A 23,970-nucleotide genomic window follows, 5' to 3' on the forward strand; every position below is an offset into this window, starting at 1 on the left:
CATATCTGCCCATTAAAAGCCAAACCACAAAGCATGACATTTACTAGCTTGGAACCTGACCTGGCAAAGCACTTAAGCAGGTGTTTAACTTTATGCACATGGAGCAGATTCACCTGAGTTAAATTATGCATGTGCTTAACTGTTTGTAGGATCAGGGCCTCAGGCCTCTGATCCCATGTGATCATCTAGCATGTGAACCATGTGAACCCTACACCTGTACAGAGTTCCACGTATTCACCACCAGTGTGGGCACCTGTGCCAGGGAATCGCAGTGCAGGATCCGGCTCCTGGCTTGTCAGAAGAGAGTCTAGGGGCACGTTAATTAGAGACCGAGGAGAGGCTGACTTTTTGGGGCCTAAGGAATGTGCAGCTCATCCCACTTTCTCTCCAGAAAATATGCATCTTCGGGGCCAAAAATTTGTACACACAACAAAGCATATAAAATATATGCAGTCTTAAAAATCTCCACTCCCTTCCGACCCTTTTAATCAACAGCCTACATATTAGCTCCCTATCTTGAAAACCCAGTGTGAGAAATGGAATGCCCTGCCCCACAGTAAGAGGGAGAAACCAGGGTGGGGGAAAACCTCTTGCATGCATAGACCAAGCTAAGGCATCAGTTCCCACCAAAGGAAAACTCTGAAACCTGTCAAAGGAAAACTGTTTTTTTAAACTACGCTTCTCACCCCAGCGCATCAACAATCTGATCCCCCTCCCCCTTTCCCCTCCACCCCATGGCTATGTCTGACACTGCTGCCCTGGCTTATATCGATGGTTGGAAAGTGCTAGTCAGCCCACAAGATAAACCTGTCAAAAGCTAGGCACAGAGATTCTCATTCTTCTCTACCTGCTTGTGAGTGTCAGCTGTTTGTCTGGGAGCTGTCCCTGAAAAGCTTTTAAAGGGGGGGGGGGGTAGAATGTGGAGTGCAATTCAAACAAAAAGAAACTCCAGACAAAGAAAGGGGGGGGGAACCCCCCCCCCCCATCAAACCTCGCAACAAACTTCTTTATCAGAGGTTCATTGTCAATCAATTAGCCAAGGCAGCAGGGGTCTGTAGGGTGGGCGGTAGCATGGCAGACAATGGACTGCCCTGTTGTATTACTGTTTAATCACTTTTACTAAATAAATAAAGCAGCCCCGAGGTGCTGTCATGTCAAGGGAATTTATAACAAAAAAACTTCATTTTTCATTGGTCATTACTTTTTTCCCTGCAGGACAAGAGAGGGTTATTACTGTAGCCTTAAGTTCCATCTTTGTGTTGCTCGCCTTTGATTCCCACTCGGACCCTGCCACTTTCCGGCACTAATTTGGCAGGCTGAACAAAGAAGGGATTTGTACCTCCTGTAAGGTCTCAATTAGGAAAGACTTCTGCTGTATTATGTGCCATTCAGACACGACACAATGACGGTAATTACAGGAATTTGCACTAAATGGCTGAAGAATTCACAGCAAAACTTTCCCCCCCACCCTTCTTTCCAAGCTTCCCCCTCCCAGCAGCCGGGGTGGGAGGGGGGGTAGGGAGGGAAAGCTCTTAATGCCTGCAAGATTTAATTACCGACAGCAGTCCTGTTAGGTTAAACAGTAGCCTATGAAGTAAAACAGCAGAAACCGTCTATATAGCAATGAAGATGCATGGAGATCTTCAAGACTCATTATTCCCCAAAGTCTCCTCGGCACGAACTTTTCCTCCCTGAAGCAAACAGGATGGAATTTTCCCAGTTATTATTCATTATTATTTATTTATTTGTATTGTGGTAGCAGCTAGAGGCCCCAAATCCACTCTCTGGGACCCCGGGGGACAGGCACAGCCCACAATGAAAAAAGACAGCACTAGGGACATAAACCCTTCTCTAAAATTGGATGTGATATATGGGTATATTGAAATTCAAGTTAAAATTATGCCCAGTCGCCTGATTCTCAGTCTCAGAGATGCTGAGTGCCCATAAATCCTACCGTGGGAGCTATGCTTGCTCATCACCTCTGAAAAATCTGGCCATGAGAGCACAGGAAATGTCTAACAAGTAAGCGTCAAGGCTCGTCTTCACATACAGTTGTACTGGTGCAGCTGTAGTGTTTTAGTGAAGACACTACCTACACCGACAGGAGAGCTTGTCCCGTCAGTGTAGTTAATCCACCTCCATGAGAGGCAGTAGCAAGATCGACTGGAGAAGCTCTCCTTTCACCATAGCACTGTCTACACGGAGGGGAGGTTGGTATAACTGTGGCATTCAGGGATGTGGGTTTTTCACACCCCTGAGCAATGTAGTTACACCGAGACAGGACTGTAGTGCAGACCTGGCCTCAGAGTATCATGAAAGCTACACGCGGTTTTTTAAAAATAAGACCATAAATTAAAAACAGCACTCACGCCCCAACAAGGTCAGAGTGCTTTATTTCTGTGGGGAACGTCTGAGTGACTCAAGATGCAATGTAGCATGTTTCAGAGAGGAAATCCATCCTTTCCCACACAAAAGGCTGTTCCCACAGGATAAAATCCAGAATACCCAAAATACTTCTCAAATTAAAGACGACAGGTTATTTGTTGCTCTCCCATGGCCTGATCCCGCTCCTGCTGAGGTCGCTGGCAACACACTCATTAGCTTTCTTGGAAGCAGGGCAGCACTGAAATGGTGGCACTAAAGGAGAGAACGTTTCTTTACTGAATTTTGTTTTAAGTGAAGAGAATTAAGAAGAAAGGAAGAAAATGAAGAAGGAAACCCTGAAAATATCTTAAAATGAGACTACTGACTTTGCTTCCACTGGAGTTTAATAAACCCTGACGGCTGGGTAACAGATTAGAGAGACAAGATAGGTGAGGCCATATCTTTTACTGACTAGCTTCTGCTGCTGAGAGAAACAAGCTTTCCAGCTGACACAGAGATCTTCTCCAGCTCCATGATACCTCGAAAGCTCGCCTCTCCCACCAACAGAAGTTGGTCCAAGAAAAGATATTACCTCACCCACCTTGTCTCTCTCATATCCTGGGACCCACACAGCTATAACAGCACTGCATACAGGTAACAGATTACACAGATCTCTCTCAGGTCCTTGTATGGCTCTCCATCAATATAGTATCTGAGGCCCAGAACCTCAAAGGCTATTTAGGTTCCTAACTTCCACTGATTTCAACAGAAGATGGGAGCCTAAATACCTCTGAGGAGCTGGGCCCGAGTGCCTCACTATCCATAATGTATTTATCCTCACAACACACATGAGATAGGGAAGGGCTATTATCACCATTTTATAGATGGGGAACGGAGGCACAGGGAGACATAGGGCCAGATGTAGGTAATGGGATTTTCAAAAGCGCCAATTAAATTGTACCCTGGCCCTGAACTAGTCAGTTCTCAAATGAATTAAGGTTGCGATTAATCAAACAAACCAAACATGGATGCGTGAGGCTGTGACATTAAATCCACTTCCAGGGAAGGAAAAAAGCAGATAAGCACACATCTGGATCTCAGGTCTAGAACACACACAGACAGGTGACAGTATCTGAAGGAAGGGCACGATAATCCAAGCAAACAGGGAGTCTCCTCCTGAAGCCCAGGAGCTGAATTTGAGCTTTTAAGGAAAGGAAAGACTCAGAGAAGATACAGCAATGAAAAAATTACACAGTCTGCAAGTTCGATAGTTGTATGGAGCATAGAACTCAGATCCCCTTGGTCCTAAAACACAGGCCCCTACCACTTGAGCCACCAGAAGACATTAATAGAAAGGGCCCATAACAAAGCACCCTGGAGCAGTTCCAATTGTACACATACATACTGGTCTGATTGTTACAATACTCTGGCACTTTTGTAGTGCCCAGCACCCTAGGGTCTTAATATTGTTTTACAAACATCAATTAACTGATCCCCATAATCCACCTGTGTCTGGTAGGATTTCTTATCCCCATTTTACAGATGGGGGAACATGCACAGAGAGACTAACAGGCCTAAATTTTCAGAAGTGACTAGTGATTTAGGGTGCCTCCATTGTTAGATGCCCGACTTGAGACATTTTAAAGGGGCCTGTTGACTGGGGGGTGAGGGGTCATGTTCAGCACTTTCTGCAAATCAGACTCCTTTAAGTTATATTAAAGTAGGCACCCAAAACCTAATGCACCCCAAATCAGAATCACTTTTGAAAATGTAGGTCTCTGCTAGTCACGTCAGGATGCGCTATGAGTCAGTGGCAGAGTCAGAATGAGAATGCAGAATTTCTGACTCCCAATCTTGTGCTCTAACCATTGGACAAGACTTCCTCCCTATGAATCACCTAAACCTCCGATGAACTGCAACAACCACTTCACAGTAACACAGCACAAGCTGGAACAGGAAGTGAATAATACTTGTGTATTCAGCTGAGGCTAAAGGGTAAATCTTAGCTAGGCAGAATATGATTACTCAAAGTGGAATTGGTCCTGGACAATGGCTTGACACCCTACTCTTACAAAAATGCTGTAGGACGTTTACACCTAGAAGTTTACACCTTTCACCTCACATGTTGGGGGGGACTCCACATTGACTCAGAGGGAAAAGCACTACCTACCATCACTGCTTCCTGCAGCCCCACAGCGTGCTTTTGAGATCCCCCATCCAATACCTACCCAAACCTGCTTAGGATCAGAGATTGCATGACACCACATCACAAAGTGTTGTGCCTTCAGGCCTTATTGCCATTAAAATAATGCCTTTGTTGTCATTAAAGGAGTACCTTAGCTCCAGAATTTAGCTTCAGCATTATTTCTATTACATTAGCGCCATCAGGAACCAGACCCCATTGGGCTAGGCCGTGCACACGCGCACAGTAGAAAGAGCCAAAGAGATAACAATCTACCCACATGCTGAAGGGGTTTACAAAACCTGATATGATGGGAGATGTTCTTACAGTTTCTGTGTCACTGTAAGCCACTGTGACTCAGAGAGAAGCGCGCCACCTACAGCACCACTCCTTACAACGCCTTCTGTTTCACTTGGACATGCCCCACTCGGCGGCTAACCAGGCCAAAACCAGCTTAGTTTGCCAGATCTGAGGCCTTCACAGCCTGTGGCGTTACAGGGATGGAAAATGAGTGCCCATTTCTTAGACAAATGTGCATGAATCCTTACAAGGACTTACAAGCAGTCGGTCTTTTATCCAATATAGAGTATGTGAGAGCAAAGCCACTGCATTGGAGTCGCTTACCTGCACACTTGAAGCTCTGGGCCGTGAGTCCTCTTTCCAAAGACAACGTGGTCAGAATGCTCAGAAAGCTGGTGGTCACAGACTGGCGCTTGCTCTGCCTGAAGTCTCTCCCCAGAGGCTGATCTCTGGCTTTGTTTCTGAGAGTAACCTGCAGGTTTGGACCTAAACTTCTGGCTGCGTTGGCAGCAGATTTCAGGGCCTCCATCCACTCCTGTGCCCTCTGACGGGTCTCTGCACGCAGCCGGAGGACATCTTGAGGGAAAATGACCTGAAAGCATGAGTCACAGTCATCCAGAATATCTGTCTGGACAGTCAGGCACACATCAATGTTATAACTCAGGAGAGGGTCTTCATCAAGACTCCCGGGCTGAAATGCCATGAGACAAGATCTGCTTAGTACAAAAGTAAACGCTTTCCAGTTATTCTGGACCGTCAACCTATAAAGAGTCCCTGACCTGAGAATGTTTTGGTACTCCTTTGTATTTTGGCTCAAAGCTGTACACTGGAAAAGCTCAGCAGGCTTCTTTTGTAAGCCATGAATCTGGGGAAGGTCCCTGTTGTTGTCCAGCTTCTGTGAGTCCTCTAGGTTTTCCTGCTGCCTCCTGAACGTTGGCGCAGAGGAATGTCCCACCTCCCAAAGTTTCTTCCCCCAGTCCAAAGTCTCCCACGGCGACTCTGCCTTCAGCTGCAGCTGGGAGTTGTCCGACAGAATGGCATCCACCATCTTTGTTTCAGTGCTGTCTGTGACAGTGACACTTTGGAAATGTGAAAGCGGATACACGGTAGGAAAATTCTGGTTGCCGCTACTGTCGAGGTAATACAGGTACAGTTTGTGTGGAGAGAGCTCTGCATAGCAGGGCTGCCAATAGCTGTCATGGTCCTTTCTAATTTCTAGGTATCCCTTCTTCAGAATATTTGGGAATGTCAGCTTGTGTTCTGGAAGAAACCAAACAAGACAATTACTCAATTCTTTCCCAACGATTCAATCTATAGTCATTCTGGCTCACAGCAATTGCCCAGTATTCCTGGGCACACCAAATGAAGTATTATTATATTTCTGAGGGGAACTGGTATGACTTGGACAGTCTTGGCCCAAATAAATATTTGCAACAGGGACATATGATGCCGGAGAAGCAGAGCTTGACACATCCATGCAGCCAATTGCAGATTAGGATTGAGATGAAATGATAAACATAGTAATACCCAGCTTTCACACAGCTCTTTTCAGTTGTGGATCTCAAAGCGCTTTACCAAGGGGCTTGAGTACCATTCCCCCCATTTTACAGATGAGAACTGGAGGCACAGAAAAGGTGAGGTGACTTGCCCAAGGTCACCCATCAGGTCAGTGGGAGAGCTGGGAATAAAGCCCACGTCTCCTAAGCCCCAATCCAGTGCTCTATCCACTACGCTGCACTGCCTCCCATGGTCCAGCAGAAATGGAAACCCTAAAACGCTAAATCATATTAAAAAAAAGTGGCCAGGCTCAGCTGTATAATATTTTCTAGAGGTTCTTTCTAAAGTGGCTCTATGTATGGACATGCCATACATCCTACCATCTAGAACCTCCCACGCAGTTTAAGTACTGAGAAGCACACTACTCTCTCTATGCTTCTTCCCCAGTGAACTGTGGGAGAACTTGTCTGTCCTTTCGGGTGCAGCAGGGGGAATTGTGGGAAGGCACTGGAGAGTTATGAGCACTCAAGTGGCTTAGCCTGTATCCTCACTGCAAAGTGGGTGGGGTGGGTTACCAGTCCGACTGTAAGCAGAACCCAGACTCTATCCTATAACCCCACTTGGGCCAGCTAACTTGGGTTGAAAGCACCAGACAGCTCAGGTCAGAGGATCGTGTGTGTGGATACGAGGAACATTAAGGGGAACACCTGAGTAACAGTGTGAATTAATGCTGCAGGGAAGACATACCCAAGGGTTTGGACTAAGAAAAGTGGTCAAATTAAGGTCAGACTTAGGTTCTGTCTAGATTAGAAATGCTGGGCTGCGGTAGTACAGATGCTTTCTACAGCAACAGAAGAATCCCTTCTGTCGCCGTAGCAACTACACCTCTGAGAGGCAGAGCTAGGTTGAGGGAAGAATTCCTAGCGGTGTCTACACTGGGGATTAGGTTGGCCTAAACTACGTCACACACAGGGCACAACATTTTTCATTTCGCTAAGCTACGTAGTTAGGTTGACCGAACTTTGTAGCATAGACCAGGATTTAGCTAACACCTGACCTTTTCCCTAGTGTAGTCACAGAAACCTGGGCAAAACTCAACCAGCAACAACAACAAAATCGAGCTCAGGGTGCTTCCCGACCTTTACACCGGGAAAAAGGTCAAGTTTAGGTTGGGCTTAGCTAGCACGTCCTAAATCGACTGCTCTCCTGACAAACACTAAGGACAAAACTGTGTTTAACATCATGTTAGTTAACATTTAACATGATAAGTTTTCCCAGTGTAGACACAGACTTTCTGTGCAGATGTTTTCAACAATTTCACTGACTTAAGCATTATCAAGTCTGATATGGATGTAAACACACAAATTTAACTACTCCCTGCAAATGGACAACCTACTAGAGAGTATTTCGGCTAAAAGGGAAAACCATAGATCTAAATCATAAAATTGCAGAGAAAAATTAAACTCATACCCCAAATGCAAAGGGAGGAAAAAAAAATAAGAAACCAATTTTGTTTGCCTTACATCTCTGGCCCTGACATTCATTAGTATTTCTGTGCTAACTCAAAAGCCATTAATTTATTTGAAACCCACACTAATCCCTTTGTAGTGCAGATAATGGGTACACATTCTACAGTCATCTTCCTTCTCGGTTAATCCAATAAAAGAGATGGTGCTGCTGCAGACCCAACAGCAATCTCACTCGCTCTCTCGGCTTCCAAAGTACAGACGACAGTTCAAGCTTCTTCCATAATAAGACAAACTCAGAACCACTCCCTACCCCCAGGCCTCGTTCAGCTACCCAGAAATGTGCTTGTCTTTTGCTGAGTGACAGAAAGGCCGTCTCTCTCTCTCTCTTTCACTAGGCATTCCCTCTCCCCTTCCCTTGAGCTTCCGGGAATTGGCTTCACCCGCTTCCACTTTAACTGGGACAAAAACATCAGCCAGCTTGATTAAAATTCAAATTCATACTGTTCGGGTCAGGGCAATGGATGCTGGATAGATGGGCTGTATTAGCAGGTGCCCCTCCCTTCATCCTTCTCTGCTCCTTCATCTCCTTGATGCACAATAAGCCAGATAATACCCATCCACTGAATGCTACCATCTTTCTGTCCACCACATAAACAGAAACAGCATTTCTCTTCTCCCTCCTCCCCCCCAAAACCAGGGAAATTAAATTGAGGCACAGTAAAAAGGGAGATAATCACAGTAAATAACCCACATCTGGGCTTATGCTTTTTTGAACTGTAATTTCTTGAAAAATAAGGGGAAAACAAACAGATAGCAGCTGGGAGCAGCCGAGAATTCTCTCTGCAGATTACCTCCTTTCTCTGGGTAGTTTGTTTGTATTACATCTCATTAAAATTTCTTGCACCGAGTGTCCACCTGACATGGTGGCTCACCATCCTCAAATCATCTCTGATTTCCACAAGCATTGGAAGAGGGGAGATCAGAAGTGGTTTAAGCAAAGCTGGGATATTTTTTCCCATTGCTAAACAGCTTGTATTTGTGTTTCTGTTTGGAGGCAGGCAGCCTGTCCCTTCACACGCCAAGCGAACACTACTATTAAAAAACAAGCAAATGTGTTTTCTCACATCCCCGTTATTTGAATACATTTTAGATTAGGCAGTGTTGTCCGGCCACTGACTCTCTGTGTGACCTTGGACAACTCATTTAACCTCTTCGTGCTTCAGTCTACTTATCTGTAAAAAGCGAATAAAGCCTACTCGATTGGTGTGCCATGAAGCTTAATTCATTAATGTTTGCAAGGAAAATCCTTGGCCAAAAGGCTATGCTTTAAGACCCTGATCCTACACAACTGAACTCAGTGGAAGCTTTGACAATGATTTCCATGGCTGCAAGATCAGGTGTTCACAGCACAAAGGATTATTATTAATTTAGAAACAGGACTGACACATAATGAACACACATAATTAAACTGGATTACTCATCTCCAGTCTCTTACGAGGCTCAGTCCCTACAAGGAGCTGAGCACTGTGGCCCCAATCTAGCAAATCACTCTACACATGTGCTTCATTTTAAGTTAACAGTGAAGGTAATTAACCATTGGAACAATTTACCAAGGATCGTGGTGGATTCTCCATCGATGACAATGTTTAAATCAAGACTGGATGTTTCCCTGAATGATTTGCTCGAGGAGTTATTGTGGGGAAGTTCTATGGCCTGTGTTATGTAGGAGATGATCACAGTGGTTCTTTCTGCCCTTGGAATCGATGAATCTATAAGCATATGAGCAGCCCCATCAAATTCAGTAGGACAAGATGCAGTGTTTTGCTTGACAGGGACCCGAGCACTCTGCACCTGGCAGGATTGTGCTCACTTCCTTCCCAAGTCACATCCTGGTCTCTTCTTCTCAATTAACTTCCAACAGTCATTTTAGATGGAGGAAGGAATTTCCCAGGTAATTAGCATATTTGATTTGCCTCTGTCCTGCAAACAATGCATTTTATATCTGGCAATTAATTCCCAATATTTAGGTGTATAAGAACCCAAACTGGTTTATTTAGCCTTATGTCACATGCTTCCAAGTAACTTTACACTAAGGTCTTGTGTGTCTGGGCAGCAGTTTGCATAGAATAATGCTGATATTAATATAAGAAGAACCATTTTCACTGAGCTTTCACGATTGTTCAGTCTTTAGCTTCAAGGAAGGCAAAACCGACTTTGGTGAATCAGGCTACCTCTAATTCTAGGTGTGTCCATTCCTGGGGGAGTTGGTTTAATGGGATGATTTAGTTGGTGTTGGTCCTGCTTTGACCAGGGGGTTGAACTAGATGACCTCCTGAGGTCTCTTCCTACCCTAATATTCTATGATTCTAATATCGAAGGACCAGGTTTCTTAAACCACTTCTACAAACCAGGTATGTGCTCGTTTCCAATAAAATGTCCACATGGCAGCTATTCTAGAATAGGATTCAATACAAAGATGCAGAGTGAAATGAACCACCTAGCCAAATCATAAGAGATTTAAAAACAATTATTTTCTCCCTGTTTTTCTAAATGCAGCGATAGGGAATTTTTCTGAATCCGGGGTCTGACTTTGCTCTCGGTTACAGTGGTATAAACCAGGAGTAAATCCCCTGAAGGCAATAGGCCTTATTCTCCGTTGACCTACACCGTATCTAGTCACTTACGCCAGTGGACAGCTTCCAGGTCAGAACAATAGCATTTTGCACTGGTGGCAGTCACTGTGTAATAGAGACTGGGGCCCAATGAAGTCTCAAGTGACAGAGTGATGTATGGGAGACCAGCATCAGGACCCCCATTCACAGGTATGGAAGAGGCAGAAGGTGCACACAGTACAAAAATGTATCAGAGGGGTAGCCGTGTTAGTCTGAATCTGTAAAAAGCAACAGAGGGTCCTGTGGCACCTTTAAGACTAACAGAAGTATTGGGAGCATAAGCTTTCGTGGGTAAGAACCTCACTTCTTCAGATGCAAGTAATGGAAATCTCCAGAGGCAGGTATAAATCAGTATGGCGATAACGAGGTTAGTTCAGTCAGGGAGGGTGAGGTGCTCTGCTAGCAGTTGAGGTGTGAACACCAAGGGAGGAGAAACTGCTTCTGTAGTTGGATAGCCATTCACAGTCTTTGTTTAATCCTGATCTGATGGTGTCAAATTTGCAAATGAACTGGAGCTCAGCAGTTTCTCTTTGGAGTCTGGTCCTGAAGTTTTTTTGCTGTAAGATGGCTACCTTTACATCTGCTATTGTGTGTCCAGGGAGGTTGAAGTGTTCTCCTACAGGTTTTTGTATATTGCCATTCCTGATATCTGACCTGTGTCCATTTATCCTCTTGCGTAGTGACTGTCCAGTTTGGCCAATGTACATAGCAGAGGGGCATTGCTGGCACATGATGGCATATGCCATCTGCTATTGTGTGTCCAGGGAGGTTGAAGTGTTCTCCTACAGGTTTTTGTATATTGCCATTCCTGATATCTGACCTGTGTCCATTTATCCTCTTGCGTAGTGACTGTCCAGTTTGGCCAATGTACATAGCAGAGGGGCATTGCTGGCACATGATGGCATATGCCATCATGTGCCAGCAATGCCCCTCTGCTATGTACATTGGCCAAACTGGACAGTCACTACGCAAGAGGATAAATGGACACAGGTCAGATATCAGGAATGGCAATATACAAAAACCTGTAGGAGAACACTTCAACCTCCCTGGACACACAATAGCAGATGTAAAGGTAGCCATCTTACAGCAAAAAAACTTCAGGACCAGACTCCAAAGAGAAACTGCTGAGCTCCAGTTCATTTGCAAATTTGACACCATCAGATCAGGATTAAACAAAGACTGTGAATGGCTATCCAACTACAGAAGCAGTTTCTCCTCCCTTGGTGTTCACACCTCAACTGCTAGCAGAGCACCTCACCCTCCCTGACTGAACTAACCTCGTTATCGCCATACTGATTTATACCTGCCTCTGGAGATTTCCATTACTTGCATCTGAAGAAGTGAGGTTCTTACCCACGAAAGCTTATGCTCCCAATACTTCTGTTAGTCTTAAAGGTGCCACAGGACCCTCTGTTGCTTAGTACAAAAATGGTTACCTATTAGTGGCTATTAGATACATGAAATGTACATCCCGCATTTCTAAAGGAAATGGGAATATCAAATGAAAAAGCATTAGCCAGCTTTTGTATAAACTCCCTGACTCAGCTTCAAAGGGAAGGAAGAAAGGGATGAAAGCGACTAGCAAAGCTATTTAAAACAGGTTCGGTTCACATCACGATAGTTAGCTTGGCATCGGCCGTAGGGGAAAAGTCTTAGAAACCAAGCTGGAAATGCTATGTAAAATCACAACTTTATGATAAGCCCCAGGAGATCAAAACTCCATCTCAGTAACTCAGTGAAGTTCCATAACTCCGGAGCACAAAGCCCCATAGGGATAAACCATTTTCCCCACCATACTTGCAGCCAATAATTCAGTCTGAAGGGCCCCAGTCAGGCCTCACATCCAAGCTCGTCAGTGCTATTCCATAACCCTTCTGCCCCGGCGGCTTCTTCTGTGTCTGTGCCTCTCTCACTCTCTCCTACTGGATTCTCCATCTCCATCCACCTTCCAGAGCCTCCCATGTACACAAGACAGCAGAGTAGGTCATGCTACCCATCGCTATAATGCAGCTACCTCGCCAATGTATCCCCACCCTCAGTATCACCGCTGAACTTGCCTTGCCTCACTTCTCCTACTCCAACAATGTCCAATCTGAGGGAGCAGTCAAGATCTGGTAAGACACATCACCCATGCAAGTGGACTCAGGGAGGTATTTAGAGAAATAGTGTGGTCTAGTGGATAGGGCACTGGACTGGCAGCCGATTTCCTGGCTCTGACACTGACCTTCTGTGTGATCTTTGGCAAGTCACTTCACCATGCTGTGCCTCAGTTTCCCCCTCATGCCTTCTGTCTGTGTTGTCTATTTAGAGTGTAACCTCATCAGGGCATATCTCTTACTATGTGTGTGTGCAGCGCCTAGCCACAATGGGACCTTGATCTCACTTGGGACCTCTAGGTGCTATTTAAAAATTAAATAATTAAAATTAAATATCTCTGCCTTCCAATATTCATTCATATTAATTAATATTCATTCATATTAAAAGCTCTGCCTTCCAATATTCAGACTCCCTCCACCATCCTCCCCAGTGCTTTTATAGCAGCCTCATCTCAACCCTGGGAATAAGTTAGCCCCAGGTGAGAGCCACTCTGAAATTAACTTGATTTATCAGGGATCGTTTCTAACTCATACAAGGCTTTCCATGCCTTCCTCTTTCAGGAGCAAACATGATGTCTCTGCAGATTTCCCAGCTCGCAGGATCAGAACCTGAAACAGAACCCAGATCTTCCACATGGCAATGCAAAGCAATATTGCTCTGCCACCAGGATGGCCGTGACTGGATTATTTTGAGAGCTTTACCGCCGCAGAAACCCAGAAATACAAAAAGGCACCACATACAAGAGTTTTTAAATCATGTAACCATTTTACACTGAAGATTGATACCTGAAGTGTTGCATCAAAGAATTAATGGAGTCTATGCAGGCAAACGGACTCAATCTGGTAGGCCATTTCTGTCACTAAACTCTAGGGCCATTGACAACTATGTCAATTTACACTACTGAGGGTCTGGCCCTATTATCCTACTTCAGTTGCATATGCTATATGTGAGCCCATACTCCAAGTCATTAGTTTGTTCAGTTGACCCTCACCGCACTCATTCTTTGTACTGATTTCTCTTCCTTCTCCAGTTTTGTAGCACCAGCAATTATCAATAATCTCTACAGCGCATTCCTTCCATCCAAGTCATGGGCACATCGGGTAAAGTGCAGACAATAAGCAACCTTAGTCACCCAGCTCCTCCACCAGGAGGCGTCTCATACAGACGCACTTGCTATTGTCAATCTCCAAGCCAATTCTTTATCCCAACAAAGAAGCTCATGGCTACAAATTTAATTGTGATTATTTTGGGATCTCGGTCAGACAAGGCTGTAATGTCTCATCCTTCCCATGTACACTGAGGTGTAGCAGATCCAAGTTTGTGTCCTACAGTGCTAGACGCATGGTGCAAAATACTGTACCTGATGTCCCCTCGTGCCTGGTGCACCCACTACATACATGGCTTCTGTGTCACAAGCTCTGAGGCAAGCGCTTCAGGGACAGATTTTCAAAGACACAAAAGACAATTAGGCACCTAAAATCTGTCTGGCAGGTGCTCCAAGCACTAGGCCCTATGGGCTCTACTCCCTGATTGGTCACAATAAGCACTTCACCAATCATCTTCAACATCTCGCTCCTCTCAGGGTCCCCACACACCTGCACCTCACCACCTGCCTTTCAACTACCACAGAATCTTCCCCGCCTGGCAGTGTTCCTATAGGATGCTCCAATAGTTAGAGCACTAGCCTTGGCGACCTAGGTTTGAATCCTGGTCTGCCACAGCCTCCCTCTATGACCCCTGGGCAATTCACTTAACCTCTCTCTGCCTCAGTTTCCCCTCTGTACAGTGGGGATAATAGAATATCAGGGTTGGAAGGCACCTCAGGAGGTCATCTAGTCCAACCCCCTGCTCAAAGCAGGACCAATCCCCAGACAGATTTTTACTGCAGTTCCCTAAATGGCCCCCTCAAGGATTGAACTCACAGGCCAATGCTCAAACCACTGAGCTATCCCTCCCCCCCAATAATAGCACTGCCCTATCTCACAGGGGTGTTATGAGGATAAATACATTAAAAATTTGAAGCGCTTTGAGATCTGCTGCTGATGATTATAATAGGTATTATTATACCCTCTCTGAGAAGGAGGAAAAGAGCAGCAACAGATTCATGGCACAGCCCTTTGCTGATTATTACTGCTCAGGGGTTGGCAACCTGTCAGAAGTGGTGTGCCGAGTCTTCATTTATTCACTCTCATTTAAGGTTTCGCGTGCCAGTCATACATTTTAACGTTTTTGGAAGGTCTCTTTCTATAAGTCTATAATATATAACTAAACTATTGTTGTATGTAAAGTAAATACGGTTTTTAAAATGTTTAAGAAGCTTCATTTAAAATTAAATTAAAATGCAGAGCCCCCCGGACCGGTGGCCAGGACCCGGGCAGTGTGAGCGCCACTGAAAATCAGCTTGCGTGCCGCCTTCGGCACGCGTGCCATAGGTTGCCTACCCCTGGCTCAGACCATTCATTATGAGAACAAAGCAGCTAGAAAGAAAATGGTCCTGGTATTTTCTGTGAAAAATTTCAAAAGAAATGAAGAATGGTCCATTTTTTCCCCCCAAAATGTTTCCAGGTTTTTTATGAAAAACCAAACGCTGAATTTTTGGGGGGCTTTCAGTTAAAAAAAAATCATTTTTTGCAGAAAATTTTTGTTTAGGAAAAAAGCCCATGTTTGCTCAAGGAAAAGTTTCAGTAGAAAATGTTCAAGCAGCTCTAATCAACCCCTTTCAGGGGAGCTGTAATGCGACACAGAGACTTTCCCTCCTAAGAGCCTGGCCTGGCAAACACTTATGCCGTAGCTTGGGGAGTCACCTGGATGTTAATGGCACTACTCACAGGCATAAGGTTACTCATGGGTCTCTTTCTGCAGGACTGGGGCTTAGTCACTGATTCAAACATGGCCAAAAGTTGTTTGCCAGCTGAGGACCCTTATGAAATGCATTGCTGATCTGATTCCATTTCCTAGCAAACAAAACGTCCACTCCACAGAAAACCTACCACCACATCTGACCTCCAGTGGTGATCCTGGAGAAAGCGACGAATAAATAGGTCTTTGCCCTCCTAAATTACCCCCTCAAGCCTAAATGAAGTTCCTAAACACCATTGCTGGGGCAGCGTGAGGACATCCGCACTGCTATTGGCTTATGCTGTACCTGCGTCTATGAAGGACGACTCCAGGCCGCTGCCATCTTTCACAAACCATACATTCCCTTCAAGAAAAAACCGTTCCGTTTCTCCTCACCAGCTACTGCATAAATAAACATACTGCTCAGACGAGTCTCCCTGCTGCCAGGCACTGAGAATTGGAAAAGTTTCTGTAAGAGTGTCTGGAAAAGGAAGAGCCAGGGCTTCTCTGGCCAGTCTGAGGCAAAGGGCCATTCTTGTTCAGGAACAGAAGAACGGGAGGGAAAGCAACGCTCAAGTGTTTACAGACAACTCAAAAGTAAGTCGACTGCAAATGATCCCAACAAAGGAGACCCGCAAGCCCAAACTTTGTTGCTCATTAACACAGGCTTATGTCTGGCTCAAAAAAAGAAAAACAAACCCAACCCAGTCCATAGTGTACTATATAGCCATAAAGGAGAGCTCAGCTTTCTATCATTCTGCTCTTGCAACAGCATATAGATGTCATAAGTCCAGAAGACAAGATTCCCTCTTTAGAGGGGCGGGGCCTGAAGTCCTTACTCATGCAGAACTCCCATGGAAGTTAGAGAAGACAGCATTTCCCTGCCTACGCTGACTGCAATGCAAGCTTCAAACCAGCAGAAATGGTGGGGAAAAAAATACATTCTGTAGGTTTCCAGCTTTACTGGTCCACTATTTATTAGTTGCACAGATGAGGATTTCTAAAAAAAACATGGGGTGAAATCCTGGCCCCACTGAAATCAATGAGAGGTTTGCCATTGATGTTACTGGGGTCAATATTTCGCCCTGGCAGTCAGGAGAACCTTGGGCATTTCCCTGGCTCTGCTACTGATCTGTTGGGTGACCTTGGGTGAGTCACTTCATCTCTGGGTGCTTGTGTCTTTCTCACCGTTTTTCTCTCTTGTCGATTGAGACCTCAATCCTGCAGACATTTACACCTGTGCTTAACTTTACTCCCAGGAGTAGTCCCAGAACCAATGGAACTAGTTAAGCACAGGTGTAAATGTGTGTAGCATAGCAGCATTAGACTGCACCCTCTTTGGTGCAGGGATTGTTTCTCATTTTGTGTTAGTACAGCACCTAGCACAATGAAATCTCACCACTTTTAGTTGGGGTCTTTAAGCCCTAGAGTAATACAAATGAGAAGACTAATGGATGAGACGCATTAGAACACGTGCACTGCTCAGGAGGTGAGTATGTTCGGAAAAAAAAAAATCCATGTGAACAACAAAGATACCTGCTCACATATTGTACTTAATAGTCTAAGTGATCCTTCTCTGAGTGCTATGGATACCTTCCCTTTGGCTGGAGAGCCTGCCTGCCTAGAAAAACAAAAGACTGTCCTGAACTTAAACTTCCCTCTTCACTAGTTCCACTAACCACTCAACACTGCACTCCAACACAAACTGGGGGGGGGGCGGGGGGGGAAGGGAGCAGTATTAGTTTCTAATGCATTAGCAGTTTTGCTGGCAGGCACAAGGGGATACTGCTCCCATCAGGTGCATTTTTCAAATCCTTTCCTTCAATGATGCTTGGAAAGGATCCAATTCCACTTGTCTATGTCGTGAAAAAACAAGCAGCGGGAACCGATAAACATATAGTCCTAAATACTCTAGGTAGGTAATGCCTCATGAAACAAACTGGCTAGTCTTAGAAGGACCAAGAGAGCCTGCAAGCTACACAGGAGAGTCCTTTCCAGGAAGCAGGTCCGGGGAGGACTGAAAAGAAACAGCTGAGGCTAGCGACAGCACTTCAGCTTTAGTTTCTTTTAAGGGTTCTAGAAAGGGCTATCTCACTATGGGTGAGAGAACGGACTTTTCCTTCTCTCTCATGACTCATATGACTCCCCCCATTACTACAATAGCTGCTTTGTATGCTTAACAGGAATCATGGGGTCATTTTTAATACTTATTTAGGGACTTCCATGAGAAATATTTACCTGTCGTGGGCACACTTCTTGTCTTTTTTCACAGTAGCTGCCAGTTCTTTATATGGCGCTCAGGAGTCAAGTTTACTGAGATGGGTGAGTGTGGAGACAGCCCTTCCTGCCCTGGTAACGGAAGATCTCTGCTTAGGGTGACCGTATGTCCCGTTTTGGCCAGGACAGTCCCTTTTTTAAGCCCTGTCCCGGCCATCCGACTTTCTTTTCAAAAGGAGGCATTTGTCCCATTTACTCTTGCTGACTTGATCAGTTGGCGAGAGCAAATGGGACAAATTCCCTCTTTAGTAAAAAAAAAAAGGTGTGGTGTGGGGGAACGTGGGTGTGTGTGTGCGTGGAGATGCCAGTCCCCTGCGGGGGTGAGGTGGGCAAAGCTGTGGGGAGAGGGCAGCGTTCTAGTATGGGGAGGCAGTAGGGTTCCAGGGACAGGCAACAACCTCTTGAGGGGGCCCCCCACAGGGTTCCAGTGACCGGCAACAGCCTCACAGGGCGGGGCTGGGGCACAGCTCCTTAAGCAAGTGGCTGGCGGTGTCCAGTTTTCTCTTAGGGAAATATGGTCAACCTCTCTCTGCTGTTGTACATTTGCACTCTTTGCCCTGTTGACAGGAGCCTTGCTCAGCTTTAGACAGAGAGAAGTAGACACAGGCTGCAGGGGGCGGGGGGGGGGGGGTTCTTATTCTGCCCAGGTGGGAAGTAGGTGAACTGGGCGGGAGGCCGGGCAGGGGACGCCAGGTTTCGAGAGAGGAAAAGGGAGTGGTAAGCACACACAGCAGGGGACGGTAAGGGGAAGTGCAGAGCTGAAATGCAGAGTTGCCTGCCTCTCTTGGCAGCCATGGGAAGAGGGAGGTCCCTCAGTTACGTAGATGTAGGGGAATAACGGTCAAAGAGAAAGCAGCCCCTGCTACAAACTCATCTTTGTCATCAGCCTTGGCTGGTGGGCATCTGCTAGACCTTCTGATTGCTATATGGAGCTCTCTGGGTTCTCCCCGCCCTCCTTGGGCTACCTTTGAACTGCACTGTCACAGTTCAGTGGCCACCCTCTAAAATGCTTTACCGCTTCAAAGCACTGTACAAACCTTAACCAATAAAGGCCAGCTCTCTTCCCCATGTGCCGTCCTTACCACAGTGACCACTGAGGCAAAGCAGTTATTGTGCTTTTGTGACCACGCTCTATTTCTTTGACTTTATGTCTACTAAGGCCTGCTCGACACACAGTTTTTGCACGGGTATATTTTGGTGAGGGTGTGATTTCTACAAAGATAATTATACTGGCACAACCACAAGTGATATTGGTATAAAGGTGCCTTATATACTGGTATAGCTCAATCGATTTCCCTTATGGGACTAAGCTAGACTGCTACAAGCACGTTTAAGCCAGTATAACTGTGTCTGAGCTAGGCGGGGATGTACCACATAAGTACAGTGGTATAATTAAAGCAGGACAACTTTTGTCATAGCCAAGCCCTCGGTCACCACATGTGCCAGTTGACCAGGCCTGTGGTGGCTTTTTTCAGTCAGAGCCAATCGTGCTGCAGTCAGAGTTTGTTCTGTTTTCAGTGGATTGTGGGAAGTTCTCTGCAAGCCTGTCTGTCTGCATGTAGCAGCTCTCCCCCACGACGTCTAGATGGCTGGTCTCTATTGTCTGTTAGCCCTGAGCAGAAGGGACACCTACTCCTGGAGGGAACAGCTGGAACGGGAGCCATCTAGAAAGAAGGAAGGAACAGCAAGTCTTGCCTATACAGGCAGAGAGGGTCCTTGGACCCAACCCAAGCCTGTTGCAGGAAGTGGAGGAGAAAGCTTAGAGTGAGAGCAGCTTTTACTAACGGTCCAGTATACAAAGCCCTGCACTCTGATGTAATGCTGCCCTACGGTCCCTGTTCCAAATTGTGTTAGGTTTCCTTACAATTGTAAAAAAGAACCCCAAAAGCAACGAGCTTTTTGGATCACTCCCTTCTGCCCGCCTAAATTCCCCCTGCAGTTTCAATACTCTTCTTGGCGTCCTTTCCTAAACAGTTGCGGAGCGCTGTTGTGTTACATGGCACGTTTCACCCCAGAGGTGGTTGCACCTCCCTGCGGCTGGAGCTTTATATCCTTAGGCCCCAGTCTGGCATTGAGCTCTGGGTGGGGACGGGGATGTGCCCCACAGCGCAGTCGGGGTGGGGCGGTGGTTTGGGATCCTTTGGTGCTTCCAGAGGACAGTGGCTATGTAAATATAAGATGGTACAAATCTTTAACGAAAAAAGGGGGCAAACAAAAAGCTCAACCCCTCCCCCCCAGGAAAAATTTGTATAGTATAAAATAAAACTAGGAGAGTCACGCAGCTTGTACAGGCTCAGCTCATGGCACACCCCAGGGGCTCCTTGAATCCCATCATTCCCCCCACAAGCTGTCTGGGCACCCCCCCCCTTCTATCTCAGGGACTCCCTGAAACTCGTCCCATCTCCATCTGGCAGGGGTTCTGGCGGCCCCCATTCCTCCCATCCCCCATGGTAGGATCCCCCAATATCCCCCCACCAGAGGGTTCTGCAGCCTCCCCCAATTTCAGGGTCCCCCCATTTCACCCCATAGCAGGGGTTGTGTGCCCCAATTCTCCCACCCCCCATAGCAAGCTCCCCCAATGTACCTCCAGCAGGGGCTCTGAACCCTCATTACCCTCTTCCTCCCATTTTTCCCCTTTCCTCTATGCCAGCTGGTCTGCCTGCCCCCCATTCCCACTTACCAAGCATGCTAGGAGCTCTGTGTGCCCTTTCCCCCATAATAGGGCCCCCATCTCCGCCCCCCACTGCCAGGACTGTGTTTGCTCCCTTCCCTCCTCCATGCCCCATTCCCTGCATTCTGACCCCTTGTCCTCCACTCCCCCTCATTACTCCTCTTTCTGTCTGGGAGAGAAGTCATTCAGGCTGTCAACATGTTAATTCAACTCTGTTGGGAGGATGGACAGAGGTGGGATAGAAGCATTGCTATGCCAGAAGGCATTAACGGGTGCCATCAACCAACTGTGGTTGTGCTAAAGAACGGGCAGAGGCATCAGATGTCTCCCACGTTCTGCCTTTTGGTTTGATTTTCCCCCCAAATCAGCAGGGCGCTGGCCACTGATGCCTCGAACGTTCCCAGAAATGTTGGAATTGAACGGACATGGTGTTCAAAAGTTATCACGCTACAGGAAGATAAATGCCATCAAGGTGAGTGTAAGGTCCTCACAAGCTTGGCCAACAATACCGAAAACCCACTCTGTAATTCACACACACACACACCAACCACAATTTATAACCCCGTCAAGATACATGCATTACTCTATAGGGGCCACAATGCCTGGCCTTTCCATGGGCGCACAGGACCCTTCCCCCTCCTGGGTTAGCCCATGTAACGACCAGACAGAGTTACCATCCCTGCACTCAAGGGAACATAGAGGCAGCGCTGCCCATACTCTCCCATGGGTGCACTGCTCAGAATGGACCGGGAGGAGGTGGGGCGGAACATGTGCAGCAGGCAATCTAAATCTAAAAAAGCTCCGCTCCCATTTAGACACTACATTTTAATGGCTAAGAAGGAGCCAACCCCTTTGGAAAAGCTGGACTTAAAGGCATGCTGTAACCCCTAAGCCAGTGTTTCTCAACCTTTTTGATACCACGGACCGGCTTGCTCCCTTCCTAAACCGTGTCAGGGAGATCTCAGGGACTGGTATCGGTCCGCGGACCAGTCGTTGACAAACACTGCCTTAAGCAACCACACAGTCTGGCTATTATAATTATTGTCCTCCTTTTCCTTTCCCCTCCCCCACCCCATCTGGTTTTCTTGTATCCATTTATTAAGCCATGTCTTTATTTAGATTGTATGACCTTTGTGGCCCGGGCTGTGTCTGCTATTAGTGCTCAACGCACTTTTGGCAGCTGCAAAATAAACAATCATCAAGCAGGAGACATTGGTTCGGGGTTTCTGAGGCCTCCAGCCAAATCTCTTCCAGCGTCCTGCTCGAGAGAGGAAAAGGGAAATGTGTAGCTCGTTGAAACATTGCTTCATTTGCGTGGCTCACTGAGAAAGTCTGTGTCCATCCGATAACAAGACTTCCTGCATCCCATACAAAGCCGACAGAGATGCATTAATATTGACAAGGGCACAGATTGTCTGCTGGAGTTTCTGTTGTTTCTGAATTGAGTACCCAACCTTTCTTAAAGAGATAGCGCAGGGTAATTTAGGCCTAAAAAAATAAAATCAGGTTGTGTCTTTTAAAAAAAAAAGGAAGCCTATTTTTTCATTATTTATTTCTAACACTTCAGTGAAAACTGTTTGTTTTTTTTAGATTAACCAGTCTCCCACTAAACTAGCAATCCAAACTGTGAGAACCTGCAAATGAAACTAACCAGAAAGAACCAGACACAGATCTTTCTTAGCCAATCTGAATGAAATGAAAAAGGTAAATAAGTGTACTTTTAAACCCGAGAACAAGTAACAGCAGTGAGGGAATATTTTTAAAAATATGGGCCAGATCCTGAGCTGGTTTTAAAATGATGTAGATCCACTGAAGTCAATGGAAGTAGGCCAGTTTACAGCAGCTGGAGATCTGGCAGCCAGCAGTTTCCTTTTCAAGACAAGATCAATGTTAAAAAGAAATCATTAGTAAAAGCAATGAAGCACCTGTACGTACCAGTGTTCCCTTGAACGTCCTCTCCCTTCTTTAGTGCGGGTGGTAGGCATGAGAGCCTGGAGCAATTGGTGTCCTGACTCGATGGCGGCTGCACAGATGCACCTGTGAAGACAAGTCCCCAGTCTATGCGGCTTGCATCCGAGCGTGACCGGTTATGTCCTGGCTTGAAAGTGGAGGCGTCCTCGTTCTGCACTAGGATATCGTTCACAGAGCGGGGCCTGTCTCTCCTCCGCTGACAGAGATTAAAAATATTAAAAGTCGAGGCTTCCCTTTGCTCCACCCAGGAGAGATTATCCGGGGCTGTCTCCCTTTGCCCCGTAAACTGATCTTTGGCAGGGAACGCTTTCGGAGCGTTGGCTTCCAAGAGGCCGTTTCTGCAGCGTTCCCAAATGAGGCTGTTTTTCGCTAAGGAAGTGATGTTTCTCAGGTCTCCGCTGTCCGTTATCTGATTGAATACTTCATGTCCTACCAGTTCGGGAACCTCCTGCACCCCATACACCTCGGACGGTTGCACAACCTTTTCCAGCTTAGCATCAAAACTATTGAAGAAATCTTCAGTCACCTCCAAGGCCGGGCTGATGTCGTCAACTTCTAGTGCTTCCATTTCTGGTGTTGGTGGAAGGCCTGAGTTCTCAGTGCCGGTTTAGGAAGATGCTGCATAAATGTCCAGGCATAGAGGATAAAGATGCTTTAGGAAAGCTTTTGGCACCACACTGACCTAGATATGGCAGGAGAAATACAACAGCCACCAAAGCCTTTGGTGGCAAAAGCCGTTGGCATCGGAGTTTGACTTCAGATGTGCTACTTAACTTCCAGGCGGTAGGATGCCAGGGATGAATTGCTCCTCCACAGTTATTTTGCTGAGTGTTAACTTATTTACGCAGATCCTGGGAATGCGGTTAAGTTATTCAGTGTAACCAGTTCATGGCAATCTGGAGTTCCTGTAAAGCAGAGCACAGCATCATTTTAATAAACCCTCTTTCATTCAAGTGAAGCTGTTTAATCACTTGATTTTTCCCACCGTCGTCATCCCCTCTTTCCTTTTGGCATCAAAGTTACTGTGTACAAAGTTTCCTTACAGGGCTTCTGTTGTCCACTGAGTGGGAGATTACGTGTTATCACTTTTTGAATTAGAACCTGTACAGAGCAGGGCGGGGCACCAGATAAGTGGGAGCCAAGGTGATACCATTTATTAGCCAAGATAAGCTTTTCAGAGCTACAGTGAAAGGTGTTCTTTATTAGCTTTCTGTGATACGGTGGCCTATGGAACGCTCGGTGCAGGCTTCTATGAGGATCTAAGGGAATCTAAAAAAAAGCCTGGGAGACTTTAGGATGTGAGTCGTTCCGGAAACATTAAGGCTGAACTAAGTTCTGCTGTGAATACTTTGCTATCTGGCCCTTATTATAAATAGCACAGTGATCACCTGGCTAAATAAAGAACCAGGGCTGAGAGGCTAACACTGACCTGGACTCTGAATTCCTTCTTTACTTTTTGGACGATCCCAGGGCATTTGAGAGACAAGGTGGGTGAGGGAATATCTTTTCTCTGTTAACAGAAGTTGGTCCAATAAAACATATTACCTCACCCACCTTATCTCGCTAATACCGTGGGACCAACACAGCTACTTCAACACAGCCTATCACAGTGCATGTAAAACAGCGGTGGAA

The 23,970-nt window shown here is 46.1% G+C and overlaps 1 protein-coding gene across 1 annotated transcript in view; it reads right to left on the minus strand.

Annotated features, from left to right (window-relative positions):
- Window positions 1-22,906, minus strand: part of PLEKHM3 (pleckstrin homology domain containing M3) — a 109,761-nt gene extending 86,855 nt beyond the window's left edge. Inside the window, exons 1-2 of the mRNA XM_065413837.1 lie at window positions 22,303-22,906; window positions 5,171-6,106 (exon numbers count right to left, since the gene is read on the minus strand). Of these exons, the coding sequence (XP_065269909.1) occupies window positions 5,171-6,106; window positions 22,303-22,906 (1,540 nt within the window). The remainder of the gene's footprint in view (window positions 1-5,170; window positions 6,107-22,302) is intronic.
- Between the last annotated feature and the right edge of the window lie 1,064 nt (window positions 22,907-23,970).

Source organism: Emys orbicularis, chromosome 11, assembly GCF_028017835.1.
Source record: "Emys orbicularis isolate rEmyOrb1 chromosome 11, rEmyOrb1.hap1, whole genome shotgun sequence".
Lineage (NCBI taxonomy): Eukaryota > Metazoa > Chordata > Testudines > Emydidae > Emys > Emys orbicularis.